Source organism: Sinocyclocheilus rhinocerous, unplaced genomic scaffold (assembly GCF_001515625.1).
Source record: "Sinocyclocheilus rhinocerous isolate Xijiao unplaced genomic scaffold, SAMN03320098_v1.1 scaffold263, whole genome shotgun sequence".
Lineage (NCBI taxonomy): Eukaryota > Metazoa > Chordata > Actinopteri > Cypriniformes > Cyprinidae > Sinocyclocheilus > Sinocyclocheilus rhinocerous.
In genome coordinates this window covers 2,127,118-2,142,806 of record NW_015645086.1, presented here as the reverse complement: position 1 = coordinate 2,142,806, position 15,689 = coordinate 2,127,118, and the positions used below count along the sequence as shown (strand labels likewise).

The following is a 15,689-nucleotide window of genomic DNA, read 5'->3' as shown; positions in this document are numbered from 1 at the left end:
TTTTTGCTCCCCAAACGTAAATAGTTCAATAAGAAGCCAATAGCGGAATAAACCGCTGTAACTCTCCGAACACAGGGTTTCTGAGTCAATCAGTACTTTTGAACTAATCGGGTAATTGAATGATTAATTGACTCCTAATACACAAAATGTCGACATCTACTGGCGTAACCTACAAGAATCCAAAGTGTAATAATATATATATATATATATATACATACAATTTTATAAAATTACATAGTTATGTATTCTGATTAACTATAATAATGTTAAAAAATATTTAAATGATTTAAACATGACCCTTTTGAATATCACAAGATAACACATGGCACAAACAATGGAAAAAAAGACCAATACAAAGCAATTTTAGCATTCAACACTTTATTCACAAAGTAATGAGCACTATCAAATGTTCACTGGTAAACCAAACCAAAAATATAAGTATGATAAATCTATAGAACTGTACAAGACTTTGTTAAAACCATCTCATCTCTTTTTTAAATTCCTTTTTCAAAAACAGCCGTCCTTTTGAAAGTGCCAAAGGAAAATTTCTCCTCCTCTCCACATCGTCTCCTATCCTCCAGTTTATGCACAATACATCTTTATAATAATTATGATGGTTTTTAAAACAACCATACACAATCTCAGGTGAGGGGTGGATGATATACACTGATATGGAATATGTGAACAGACCTGTACTGATGAAGTATCCCAGAGTATGTGGATTGATCAGGGATCAGATTATTACCCTCTTGAACATTATAATCTCAATCACAATCATCAAAGAACCAAACTGATCTCAAAACAGGGATGGATGAAATACATCTGGAAGGTAATAATTTAAACAACCTTAGATACATCACCATAAAAAACTGAATATGTGTATTAAAGAACTATTAAAAATATGCTGCATAAATAAACCTCAAGATGGAGTGATATCTTTATGTCTGGCGGTCAGTTTAGCTTCAAATGTGTGATAAAAAATATCCTTTAACCATTTACATTGCAAACACACCTTAAAATACATACATTTCATATATTTGCTCTGATATTTGTAGCATTGTGTATAGCCAAAGTTTTAAGAACAAGCTAAGGTTACAAATATGACGTGGCATGTTTTGTACATCAAAATTTCTTTCTCAGTATGCTCGGGGAAAAAAACATATTTTTTTTTGTCAAATACAAATAATGACCAATACATCAAATGAACCATTTTTCTTTCTTTTTTGTTTTTATTGGTTAATTGGTTCAACTTGTTATACTGCAATAAGCAGCCAGAAAACTGTAGGAAATTTAGATTTAGATTTTTTTCTATTGAACAAAAAAAAATTTTACACTGGGAGCAACAAATGAAATCAGAAAGCTCCATTTAATTACACTTAAATTCACTTTTGACTTCAGATACAGCATGTTCACACACACAACACACAAACACACACATTCGCCACTGACCTGTCTGAGGTGTTGTTCAGTGAAGTTATAAGGCTGTAAAAGACATTGTCCCACAAAGTGAGACATCTTCTGGAGACTAGAAAAGCAGCCATCAAGAATTATGTTGCAAAACCGGTTTCAAAGTGAGTCAAGTATGAACGGTCACAACAACTCAATCCTTGGGAAGTTTTACTGCTATGAATTTTAACCCCCAGCCTTCCCAAATCCCATCAAAAAAGATAAAAGAATAAAAACAGAGTAAAGAATCTAAGTTAAAAGATAAAAATGTGCTCTGTTCAAAGCCTAGCCGATCTCATGGACAAGTTGGGAAAACAGTCCGACTGTAGATGGAAATGTCGCTGGGTGTCGCCGCGCTTCTGAGGCCAGTCCATAATGGAGTGAGGGAACATACAGGATAAGAAAAACAAACTGTATGCTGGCATTAAACATCCTCTTCCTTCACATCCATCAAATTTAGAAGTATTTTGCGATGTCTGTCTGAGATGGGACGGTATGAGAGAGAGGAATATTACATAAGAGTCAAATCGTTTCCTGCAAAATGTCATTGCAGTCACAGTGGGCGGAGCTTAACCTTCCTGTCCGTCTCTAAACAAACTCCTCCTTTTCCTCCTCATCACCGTCCCTCCCTTCTCTCTGTATGTCCCCTTTCAGTTCTCCAAGAGGAGCGTCCCAGCCTGCATTGTCCACTTGTGACCCGACAGGTCGCATGGGATGTGATGAAGGCGAAGGAGGAGAAGAAGAAGAGGGACGTTCCACTTGGTTTAGCCCCAAAGCGTCTCTCAAGATCTCAGCGCCAGCTTCCTTCAATAAAAGAGCGGGCGTGGCCAGAGTGGTCAGGTAGATGGCTGAAGCGGATTGGCTGGAGGACACCAGGGCGTGGCCTCTTCCTGTTTGTCCGTCCTCAGGGCGGGGCGGAGAGTACGGCTGGTTGTCGTTGCTGAGGAGCGTGAACATGTGGTCCACGGAGCGGCTGAAATGAGCCCAGTCCTCGAGGCTGAGGGTGAAGTTGAGTTTGAGATCGTAGGCGTGCTCATCAAGTCTGTACAAAGGTTCAAGTTCGGACCAGTTCGGCTCGCCGGGAAACATGTTGGTGTCTTCCGGGACGTCCTCGTTCCATGAGTTATCCTTCCCATCCTTCCCATATCTGTCCTCTGTGGGGGAACACAACCACAAATGTTAAACATTTTCGTCCAGCGACAAAACAGTTTAAGGCACTGATTAAAAGTGGATGCATCAAAATGGAGATGGATGCTTGTGATTGTAAAAACAGAAAATAAACAATAATCAAAAACCCTGAAAAGGCTTATGATGGTGAAGGAAGGAAGGAAGTACGTAAATGTTTCAGGCTTCGAGTGAGATGAGGTGAAGATGATGAGGGGCAAGTGATGGGAATCTTCCCTCGTGCTCAGAAACAAAACTGCTATTTTTCCAAACAGTTCCCATGCAGATAGACGCCTCTACAAACTAATGCTGTATCATGCAGGCCAGGCAGATGCATTCAAGAGAAAGGAAATTAAAAAGAGAGTGAGAGAACGGTGATTCAGACAAGGTAGTGGCTTGGTGGCATTGTATCCTATGGACGAGAAGCAGAATTATTATCCAAACTCACAGCGATTTGGAGACAGGCTTCCTCACTTTAGGCCATTTCCGACGCTGAAACTGCCTAATGCGACAAGCAACGATAAGACAAACTGTTACCCGCCCCCAAACTCAAGCATGTGATAGAGACACAGCCAATCAGAGAACTGAAGGCTTTCACATTCACACAACAACACCCAAGGCTGAATACATGCAAGGCACAGAATAGGGCTAGAGAGGGAGACAAAACAAGACAGGCAAAGACAGAGAGAGAGAACAGAATCTGAAGGAGAAGACATCTGATCTGTCAAGGAAGTAACTGCGAGTTGAAATGTTTGCAATTGGACCCACATATTGAATGGGTGGGTTTGGTTGGTCATGACGTTTATAAGAACTAACTATTAGCTTAGAAAAAGGTATATCTACACTACCGGTCATGGGTACGGGGTCAGTTACACACACACACACACAAATGTTTAATTTAGATTTTTTTTATTCTTTATTTTATTTTATTTAGTTGTTTTCTGAACTTGCTTCAAACAATGCTTCCCATATTTTGGATGAATAACTTGCCCTCTGGTGTCTGTCAGTGTTAATCTAATGTTAGCTTTTTGCCATTGGTAACTGTTCGAGAGAACGGTGATTCAGACAAGGTAGTGGCTTGGTGGCATTGTATCCTATGGACGAGAAGCAGAATTATTATCCAAACTCACAGCGATTTGGAGACAGGCTTCCTCACTTTAGGCCATTTCCGACGCTGAAACTGCCTAATGCGACAAGCAACGATAAGACAAACTGTTACCCGCCCCCAAACTCAAGCATGTGATAGAGACACAGCCAATCAGAGAACTGAAGGCTTTCACATTCACACAACAACACCCAAGGCTGAATACATGCAAGGCACAGAATAGGGCTAGAGAGGGAGACAAAACAAGACAGGCAAAGACAGAGAGAGAGAACAGAATCTGAAGGAGAAGACATCTGATCTGTCAAGGAAGTAACTGCGAGTTGAAATGTTTGCAATTGGACCCACATATTGAATGGGTGGGTTTGGTTGGTCATGACGTTTATAAGAACTAACTATTAGCTTAGAAAAAGGTATATCTACACTACCGGTCATGGGTATGGGGTCAGTTACACACACACACACACACACACAAATGTTTAATTTAGATTTTTTTTATTCTTTATTTTATTTTATTTAGTTGTTTTCTGAACTTGCTTCAAACAATGCTTCCCATATTTTGGATGAACAATTTGCCCTCTGGTGTCTGTCAGTGTTAATCTAATGTTAGCTTTTTGCCATTGGTAACTGTTCTGGGTTCATTAGTTAATCTCTATCCTGCCAGTTACCACAGAAAATAATATCAGTGTGTTCCTCAGTTTGTAAAAATGACAGAAGTTTGCTTTTACTGATTAATCTGTGCCACCAGTTACCAATTTTATTTTATTTTTTCTTTCGTCCTTTCTTGTGCATCATTCATATATTTCATGACAATAATATAAATAAAAGAAAATAAAAATGGTCAACGTGTCAGTGATTTTTAAAATTCAATTCAATTTATTTTTGCTTTACTCAATAATCATTAAGTATTTATTGTTAATTTTGTACTAATTATTAGCACTATTTTATATTGCATTGAATTTTTTTCATATTTTTTTATTTTGTTTATAGTTTTCCCAACTTAATTATCAGCAAAATTCATTGGTCACTCTCTAAAAACAAGCAAAAATTGTTTACAGTAAAACCCTTACAATTAAGTCTGTGGAGCAAAGACAGGATACTCTTGTGCTCGGTAACTTTCACATAATAAATGTAAGGACACCAGAAAGACACTTTCTGTGGAAAAACGCCACCTGCAGGTTAGTGACTGGAAGTTCATCCACCTAGAGTCTGCATTAAAGGGCGTTTTAGACAGTTGTACAACTCAAATAATGCATAAGCATTAATATGCGTTTTTAAAAATACCAGAATATCTTGCGCCACAGACTTCCATTGTACGTGCATTACTGAATACTTGATTTTTATTTTACTGAAGAATAAGTTATTATTATGCATTCTGACTTATTCTAGAGTAGAGCCAAACTTGTATTTAACCTGCAACATTCCTTTAACAGCAAATTGATATCAAATCAGTTATAGTTTCAACGTCATCCTCTATGACAGAGAGGTCTTCTCCTTGATTTCACATTGAGGAGTGAATTCCTGTGATGCCTTTAGGTGTGTGTGATGTGCATCAGACTAATCAACATTCACATTTAAGCTCCAAGCTGTCTACAACAGAACTGCAGAAGTGGATTAGCATCTTCATCATTCTCACAGTAGCCGTCTAGTCTACAACGGGGTTAAATTAATTTGGCAGTGATACCTGTATTCATCATAGCTGCTTCTCTCTTTACCCCCTGAAGAAGAGACAATATCATTAGTTAGAGAGTGTAAAAACAATGTGATGTACAGCCCCATTAATGTTTAAGATCCTCACGAAAGCATCACTGGAAAAACAACTCTGGGCTTCTGTCCAAGGGTCATGTGAAAGGTCGCAGTGCCAAGATTAGATCATCCATTGTTGTGGATGGAGTTGCAAGGGTCGGAATAAATGAGCTTGATAAAAGTCATGTTTTGGAAAATAACGAATCTGCAGGCTCAATATGCAGATGCAGAGTATTAATGTTCATCTTGAGCTGATGAATTGCAATTCTGATCCCTTTCAGATGGCTTTCATGCACAATAAAATCTCAACTGACTTTTTTATGGCAAGCTCAATCTGTTCTGTAAAACTAAGCTTCTCAAACAAGTCAAGCAATGCTAAATGTAAATAACAAATTGCAACTAACAATACAATTGTGCACAGTTAGCTACTTTTTTAAGGAAGAAAAAGCAATTCCCATAATATCCAAGAAAACTTTTTATATTATTTTTGTACAAATTCATCTGTCATTTTACCAAATTATGTATATGTTATCACTGACAGGTTGTGTGATTAAACAATTTAACGTAAAGGAAAATATGAGCTAGACTATAATAAACAAAGGTTGTTTTGCTGTTTAAGCACACTACTGTTCAAAAGTTTGGGGTCAGAAGATTTTTTGATAGAAAAAAACACATAATAATAAAATATTTTACAATTTTACTGTATTTTTGATTGAATAAATGGAGCCTTGGTGAGCATAAAGCCCCGTTCACACCAAGAATGATAACTATAAAGATAACGATATTAGCGTCCACACCAGCGAACAATATCGTCGGTTTACCATCTTGTGCCGACTAAACTGACTTGAACGCACCTGACGTCGTAATTACGTAATTGTCAACTCGTAAGTACGAACGTCCCAGGAGGACTTGAACACATGCGTCTGCCGCTTTAAATTATTTTTGGAAAAAAATCGTTCTAAAAATGATTCCAACGATATCGTTTCTCTGTCCCTTTAGTGTTATAGCTGTGGTGTGGACTCTGCTATTCTTTAATATTGAGAACGATTTTTAGAACTATATCTTTATCGTTATCTTTATAGTTATCGTGCTTGGTGTGAACGGGCCTTAAGAGACTTCTTTCAAAAACTCTGTTCTGTAAAACTAAGCTTCTCAAACAAGTCAAGCAATGCTAAATGTAAATAACAAATTGCAACTAACAATACAATTGTGCACAGTTAGCTACTTTTTTAAGGAAGAAAAAGCAATTCCCATAATATCCAAGAAAACTTTTTATATTATTTTTGTACAAATTCATCTGTCATTTTACCAAATTATGTATATGTTATCACTGACAGGTTGTGTGATTAAACAATTTAACGTAAAGGAAAATATGAGCTAGACTATAATAAACAAAGGTTGTTTTGCTGTTTAAGCACACTACTGTTCAAAAGTTTGGGGTCAGAAGATTTTTTGATAGAAAAAAACACATAATAATAAAATATTTTACAATTTTACTGTATTTTTGATTGAATAAATGGAGCCTTGGTGAGCATAAAGCCCCGTTCACACCAAGAATGATAACTATAAAGATAACGATATTAGCGTCCACACCAGCGAACAATATCATCGGTTTATTCTAATGGTGCGTTCAAGTCGTGTCGGATAGATCGTATTTACAAGTTGAACGCACATGAACGCCACCACAAAGTCGTTATTACAAGTGGGAAACTCGAAATTTTCTTTAAGCCCCGAGTTTCCGAGTTGGGGGCGTGACCAATGAAAAACATGGCGGAATCGATGGATGCAATGTCTGTAGTTGACGGTCAATTTTTGTTTAAATTGATAGTTTAGTTGTCCTATAAACTTAAATTGGTCATGTTCTTGTTACGCAGCTAGTTAATGAAATCCAAGTAAAAAAATGCTATAATTTTTGCACCTATAGGTGAAAAATAATCGTTCTAAAAATGATTCCAACGATATCGTTTCTCTGTCCCTTTAGTGTTATAGCTGTGGTGTGGACTCTGCTATTCTTTAATATTGAGAACGATTTTTAGAACTATATCTTTATCGTTATCTTTATAGTTATCGTGCTTGGTGTGAACGGGCCTTAAGAGACTTCTTTCAAAAACATTTAAAAAATCGTATGACCCCAACCGTCTGAACGGTCTATTCAGCCTATGTCGTCCCCCCCCCGTGGCTAAGCACTTCATGCTAATATAAATAACCTTTGTCTACAAACATTTTAAGTTTTCACTCTACTCTTGCATTTTAATGTTACCTTTTGAGAAATGTAATCAGATTGCAAGCACCGGTGACTTCCTTTAGCAAGAGCTGTCCTTGAGTTCATTTCGAGTGAATCAATAAGTGACTCAATAAATGTGACTCTTCTGTTTTTATCACTGGAATGATCACTTCTGCTAAAAGCTAATTTCAGTCACATCCGTGTGGATTTGATGACTTCGAGAGCATGGAGTACATCATGTCAGGTACAACTAAGGACATGGTAACATCGTCAGACAGCATGCTGTGTGGCACATGTTTACCCTTCAGGACAGCAGCTCAGGAGGTGACGGTACGCGTTTCTGTTTGCATATAAAACAAGGAGGACAGGAAGCAAGGCAAGGCCAGGGATCAGGTGAGGATGATGATGATGAAGATGTGAAACTCCATGTTATCCTTTGCCTTGGTCCTTTCAGAGGGAAGTGTGTGTGTGTGGCACATGTATTAGTCAGTGTGTTGCAACCTCTGGGCTAGATGCCTAGCAGAATGATGCAGCAGTGTGTATGCATACAGTATATGTTCGTGTGCGCTGTGGAGGTATTTTCACTTATGTGTGTGTGTGTGAGTGACTCACCCATGTCGAGGCTGCGTGTACGAGGGTTACACTGCTTGTGTCCCTTACAGCCCCTGAGCTCCATGAGCTGAACATGCAGTTGATTGAGAACATACCGGTCCAGTGTGTTCACTGCATTCACCAACTACACATTCAGAGAGAGAGAGAGAGAGATGCATGTTCATTTTTGATAACATTTTTGACTAAATATTGTCACAGTATAAGAATTAACAATTTTACTTCTGTTCCCATTTCAATACTTATTTAGACCAGGGACATTTATTAAGAAAGTAAAAATGGTCCATGGTGATTTCATGTTGTCTTTATGTCTATGTTGTCTATATGAGCACTGACCTGATATGGATCCGTGTTTATGTCAAAGTATTCCAGAAATCCAGTGGCAAATTCACAGAACAGGAAGTTGTGTGTCTCATTAATGGTCCTCATGCACCAGTAGCTGTTGTTATTGGCACTAGTGCACGCACAAAACGGCCCCACTGAAAACAAAGATGAAAAGTGTGAGACACATCAATCCAGTCAACACGTTTTCACTCCCAAATTGTCACATATGAACGCTTGGTAGGGACCACTTGGTGTCACTTTTTAACAAACTGGCCTTCTCTTTAGCTTCTGTTTTTAATGTGCAGGGAACCCCATTACTTTACAGTTGTGTGCCTTATGCGTCAGATCCAGATGCATTTAATTCTTTGCATGCAGTTGTAAAAGCAATATTTTTTTTATGGTAACACTTTCATTTTAAGGACCTATTCTCACTATAAACTAACATGCATATTACTAGCATATTGGCTGTTTTTTAGAGCTTATAAAGCACATTTTAATGCCTTATTCTGAATCTGCATTACCATATTTTAGTCAAAAGTATTTATTTCAAAGACTGACCAGAAATGCTTTACAAATTTCATGTGTTGTAGTCTTCAAAATTACTGTGTCTGTTTAAGTTGAAAATCATACTACATAATATATATCATAATGACAGTACAGTACTCTAATATATAATTTCAAGGCAATAAATCTCCCATGCTCTTCCTGTCTGTGTATTGACGCAAAAGGTTTCTCAATGAAAGTAATAGAGTAACCTGCATGCTGAAAAATCATGCTAATTGATCCAGTCCAGACTCGCAGACAGACTGTGTGTGTGTGTGTGTGTGTGTGTCTTACGTGTCCAGAATGGAGCGGTCTGCCAGTGCTGGTTGTCGTGTGTGAAGCAGGTGAGGCCAGGCATGCTGCAGGTGTCATTGTTACGCAGGCGCTTCAGTAACTTCCTCAGCTTCTTCCTGCGCTTTTGTTCCAACAATAACCAGGCCTTCTTACCCTTCTCCTGTCCTTTCCTACAGAGACAGAGAATCATCAAAACTGTAATCATGCATCCATCTACACACACATATAGACACAGAAACCCACCTGAAGGGATGGACACCTCCTGCTTTGTATTTCCTCAGTTTACTCTTGTACATGGATTTGTAACTAAAAGAGAGGAAAAATTTAGTGAGTCATCACTAAATAGAATTTTAACCAGAATATATTAAAATAATACATAAATAATGTACACAATACATAAATAATTATTTTCACATATTCAGTATCTGATATATTGATTACATATTAGAATTTGTATTTTATGAAATATTTATGTAATTCATTTTTATAATAAAATTAATTGTATTATTTTTATTATTATTATTTAATATTTTTTTATTTTATTAATTTACTTTATTATATATTGTATGTATTGTATGGAATATACATTAAAAGTATACATTACTTTAAATACATTAATTATTAATTTAAGTATTAAAAATTATGAATAAGAATTCAATAATCATAGGATTTTTTTATTTAATTATTTTAATTTAATTTAATTAATAATTATAAAAAATATGAATGAATCTGAATAAATTGGACAAATACAGAACAACAGTAAAGAGATAATAATAGACAGATGTGACTCTCACTAGTATTTGTTGCAGTCACACTCTTCAGGTCGTGCCTTTTTCAGATGACCTCGGACCTCACGAAGGTTTTTAATCTTTGTCTGGAGTGTTTCAATCTGGGAAAAGAGATGAAAATGTAGGCTACATAATGATATAACATATGCAATATAAATGTACTTAATTAAAATTGTAATGGGAATAAGATACATGAGTTTTTATAAAGTTTTACTGATGCTTTTTTGTCTGTTTTTTTTATTTTGCAGCTGGTCATTGTTCTTTTTGTTCATAACATTCTGCTAAACACCCCTTTTTATGTTCCACGGAAGAAAGAAAGTCATACAGATCTGGAACAAAATGCATGTGAGCAAAGGATGACAGAAAGGTGGAAGCGTGTGTCATACTTCGTGGTCGATGTGGAGCTTGTGGTCCTTCCATGCTTGCAGCGATTTGTACAGACCAACGTCACATTTTACTGTATCATTGGCCAAAATGGAACATCTGAAACACACACACACACACACACACGCACACACACATTCTCTTTGATGCATATACTCCCTCTTTTGTCCGTCATGTGTCTCTATTGAAGCACACACACTCTCACTCCTCACCTGTGAGTGACTTTAATAGACGAGGGCACAGCCAGGCTGTTGCTGGTCTGGCTGACTGCAGTGGGTCCCACACCGCTGAACTCGTCCTCGTCCGCTGTGTTCTGCCCAAGGCTGAGGTTTCTGGGGCCTGAGGGTCTGTATTCATGATCCAGATCCACTGCGTACAGGTCTCCTCCCATCTCCATGGAAGCAGCACGGGCAAAGCGGTTCCTAGAGTAGCTCTTCAGTAATTTCAGTTCTGTCAATCAAATGCAGGGCTTGCCATTATCACTTGTCGAGGACTTTTGTTTTTCATATTAGATACTATATAATGTGAAGACTGTTTTTAGTTATTTATTCATATATTAATTTTTTTGTAACAAATCAAGTCATGTCTTTGAGCAGAATTTCTTTATATTCTAAAAATTTCACAACAATATAAAAAAAGTACAGTCATTTTGATAATAATAATTATATTAATACATATTCCAGACATATGTTGTTAGTTATTTTCTAGTTCATCAGTTATTTTAAATTGTAAAAATATTTCACAATATTAATGTTCTACTGTATTTTTGATCAAATTAATGCAGCCTTGGTGAGCATGAGAAACTTAAAGAGAATTTTAAAAAAAACTTACCAACAACAAACTTTTGAATAATTATTATTTGTAATATATTATGAAACGTGATTCATTATATTAAATTAATTGAATAATAATAATAGATTTGAATATAATTAAAATTATATTAATATATATATATATTTTATATTATGACTAATAATATGTAATAATGACTAATAATATGCAATACTATACTATGCAAAATAAATCTTGAATTATAAATATATTGCTTAATATAAAGCTGATCTATTATAAAGAGTAAATATGAATAAATTAGAATAACAATGAGATGACTGACAGATGTCACTCTCACTAGTGAAATGTTTGTCCATTTTCTTTTACGTCTTACCTCTCCACTAGAGGGCAGCAGAGGCAAAGAGAATAATTCTGTGTGCATCCTGAATGATTTTTGGAGGACTTGTTGCTGTGTGTGTTTGTAACTCAGTATCTACTCATACTCACTCTTTTTGGCGAGCAGCTTATTCTTGGAGAAGGTGCTCAGTCTGTAGCTTTTGGGTTCACAGTTGCAGCCTTGAGGCGCAGAGTTCACGCTGACATCAGCGCTCATGCTCTGCAGATAAATCTGTGATTTGATGCTGGATACAGATGGCTTCTGCACTGCAGACAGACTGGCCATGCCTTTGCATTTAGACAACCTCAGCTTCCCTGTGGCGTCTTCAACACACTGCCACTTCTGCAGAGAGACAGACAAACTGATAGAATCTAGAATACCTAGAATTTAATAGAACACAATAATATAAAAGTACAATAAAATATAAAAGGGAAAAAGCATGGTACATGAACACGGTAATCGTTCAACAACATGATGCATATCAAAGTACCATAGCATTGCCATCTGATACCATACCTTTTTTTTATAGAAAGCCAGCTCTTTTGACATGACTCATGGCAAATTATCTTAATCTTACTCATTCTTATAAAATATTCTTAGCTCATTCCTGTGTGACTGAACTATATTTGACAGCGTCTGCTCGTGAACACAATTTGTTTGACACCATCAACATCCATTAACTTTTCACTAAGATGAGTATGTGTGCGTGGATGTGTGTGCTTATATGCCGGAAGTAAAAGGTGAACATTCTGCGTGCCCCCTTCATGTCGGCATTCTTACTCAGCTGTAATTAACACAAATCCACCTCGTTAAAAGAGAAACATAAATTACACAGCGCTTGGAGCTGCACACTATCAGAGAGATGAGATAAACATGCCTTTCATTTTTGTCGCTTTTAGTGGCCTTGCTGTTAAAGACATGGGCTTGTAAATGAAAGAATGAACCTATAAGTGCCAATCCAGCATTCAATGTGAACTGTATTATTGCACAGCTCTATGTATACAGTTGGATATATACAGTGCTGATTAACTGATTATATGTAATCCGGTTTGTGTAATCAGATTCCAAAAATTAAGTTTTAAAATACTCGTATTTTGATTACATGATTACATATTATTCAAATGGTCACATGACATGCAGGTAAACAGGTATAATATTTCATATATTTATAAAGTGTTTTATTTTGATAGTTGTAGTTAAAAATGATTTAATTGAAATTCGTATGATTTAATTAAATATAAGCTTTTTATTAAACTCACGAACCCCCAGAAGTTCCTTCACAAACCCGTTTGGGAAACTGTGAGGTAATAAAATGTTTAATGCACTTTATGTTGTTAATAACAACAAATCGAATATATTTCTTTCTTTCCGATGGCTTGATGCTTTTATGTCGTTAAATGTAAACCATATTATCGTCTGGCTCTAATCTGCTAAATGCAACTCTAAGACATGAAGATATTAAAATATTACAAACATCAACATCATGATTTTCTGTAAAGCTACTTTGAAACAATGTGCATTGTGAAAAGCACTATACAAATACATTTGAAAAAATGTACTGCACTAAAATATATATTATACATAAAGTAAATATTTTACAAAGTATTTTGGAATCTAAAATTGCTATAAAATCAAAGCCACGTATCTAACTAAGTTACATTCCAAATTTGAAGTTGACATCACAAAAAATTAGTTTCCTGTGAGATTTTGTTTAGGCACTATACCAAAAACATCAAACACCACAGAATTTTTTTGATGAATTTTCCTGTCACAAATTCATACATTTCTGTCATAATATTACTTCTATCACAAAATAGTCATCAAATATGGAACCCTTTGTCAAGATTACAAAAAGCTTTCAAATAATATCTAATTGATGATGATTACTATAGATGATAGGAAAAAAGGCAATCAAATAGAGTGCCAAGTGACTGTTAACTGACAGTCAACAGGTTAAGGGGATAGTTCACACAAAAATAAACATTCTGTCATCATTTACTCAGCCTCAAGCTGTTCCAAACCTGTATGAATTTCTTTATTCTGTTGAGCACAAAACAGGATATTCTGAAGAACGTAACCAAACAGTTGATGGTAGCCATTGACTTCCATATTATGGCTACCAGTCAATGGCTACCAGCAACTGTCTGGTTACCAACATTCTTTGAAATATCTTCTTGGAACAACGTGAGGAAGTAAATGATGAAAAATATTTTTTATTTTTGGGTGAACTATCCCTTTAAGTAAATAAGGTATTAAAACAAGGTATTACAGACAGCATGTGCACACAAACAACACTTTCTCCCGCAATTTTCCCTTTTTCTTGGTTTGAAATTTAGACTTTTTCATGCTTTGCATAGGTGTGAAGGTAACGGCAGACTGTTCCTTGATCAAAGCAGGAAAGCAGATGGGTTAAGGGGATAGTTCACACAAAAATAAACATTCTGTCATCATTTACTCAGCCTCAAGCTGTTCCAAACCTGTATGAATTTCTTTATTCTGTTGAGCACAAAACAGGATATTCTGAAGAACGTAACCAAACAGTTGATGGTAGCCATTGACTTCCATATTATGGCTACCAGTCAATGGCTACCAGCAACTGTCTGGTTACCAACATTCTTTGAAATATCTTCTTGGAACAACGTGAGGAAGTAAATGATGAAAAATATTTTTTATTTTTGGGTGAACTATCCCTTTAAGTAAATAAGGTATTAAAACAATACAGACAGCATGTGCACACAAACAACACTTTCTCCTGCAATTTTCCCTTTTTCTTGGTTTGAAATTTAGACTTTTTCATGCTTTGCATAGGTGTGAAGGTAACGGCAGACTGTTCCTTGATCAAAGCAGGAAAGCAGATGGAGGAACAAAGCCTGACACAAAAAAGAAATAAAGAGATGGAGAAAAGAGAAAGGGATGGAGAGAACAGATAATGCAGGAACGGGCTGCAGGTCCCTGGAGGACTACAGTGGGCCAGTCTTGTTAGAGTGAAAGTAAGAGCATGAAATATCAGGTGTCTGATCTGACAGCTCAGACATCTCTCTGTTCTCACTTCTGTTTCATAAAACTGCTCACAAACACACACACACACACACACACATACACACACACACACACACACACATACTTGTGAGGGTCTTTATATGCCAAAAAGTATTACCATGTTTTTGGACATGGTGCCATGGTAATATTATGGTATTATTAAAGTACCTGTTTATTAAAATGTAGTACCTCAGTACTAATGGTTAAAAGTTTGCTAACTGCTTTACATGTTAAAATGCCCCTATTATGCCATTTTTAAGGTTCCTAATATTGTTTTGGGAGTCTCCTGCAATAGGTTTACATGCATGCAAGGTCAGAAAATGCTTTTTTTTCTCAAAATATGCATTTAATATCACCTCATTTCCCAACGATTCTCAAATGATTCATTCGAAGCAGTTCAAGATATAGGGCAAGTTCAAGCTCAAACCGGTGTGCACCGTTTTGCTACGGTTTCCGGTTTGAACGACATGTTTCCTGGAAACGGTGTGCAACGGGGTTTGAGATACGTTTTCTCTTGTTTGGTGGGTGTGTCAAACATGTCAGCCCAATCAGCAGCAACATGTATGTAAACCACGCGGTATTAAAGAGACAGCTCGCACAATGTAATTAACATCCAAATAAATTCACAAGAGCAAGTATATTGTTTGCACATGTTTATTTACATTAAAGGCAAAATAACTAAAATAATAAGAGCACAAGTATAGATCTGGAACTTCTTTAAGTCTGTCTAAATACAATTTAGTAATTGCAATGTCTTCTGGTCCAAATCCTTTCCTTAGGAAGGTGTGCTAGACACTGATTAACCCCTTAACTGTCAAAGATCGGCGACGGCCCCAGATTATTGTTGTTTCAATTCCA

At 36.4% G+C, this 15,689-nt stretch overlaps 1 protein-coding gene across 9 annotated transcripts in view; it reads right to left on the bottom strand.

Moving 5' to 3' along the window:
• Window positions 1-366: 366 nt before the first annotated feature.
• The window catches only part of LOC107705722 (extracellular sulfatase Sulf-2-like), a 149,777-nt gene continuing 134,454 nt past the window's right edge, over window positions 367-15,689 (bottom strand). For 7 of the 9 annotated variants that reach the window (XM_016509152.1, XM_016509153.1, XM_016509154.1 and 4 more), the window contains 9 exons: window positions 11,903-12,134; window positions 10,837-11,074; window positions 10,627-10,723; window positions 10,247-10,341; window positions 9,696-9,758; window positions 9,453-9,622; window positions 8,628-8,770; window positions 8,295-8,418; window positions 367-2,600 (listed from right to left, as the gene is read on the bottom strand). In XM_016509152.1, the coding sequence (XP_016364638.1) occupies window positions 2,035-2,600; window positions 8,295-8,418; window positions 8,628-8,770; window positions 9,453-9,622; window positions 9,696-9,758; window positions 10,247-10,341; window positions 10,627-10,723; window positions 10,837-11,074; window positions 11,903-12,134 (1,728 nt within the window). In that variant the 3' untranslated portion in view covers window positions 367-2,034. Of the gene's footprint in view, window positions 2,601-3,740; window positions 3,795-5,396; window positions 5,431-8,294; window positions 8,419-8,627; window positions 8,771-9,452; window positions 9,623-9,695; window positions 9,759-10,246; window positions 10,342-10,626; window positions 10,724-10,836; window positions 11,075-11,902; window positions 12,135-15,689 lie in introns of all 9 variants that reach the window. The other 2 variants (XM_016509158.1, XM_016509159.1) reach the window with 2 other exon arrangements.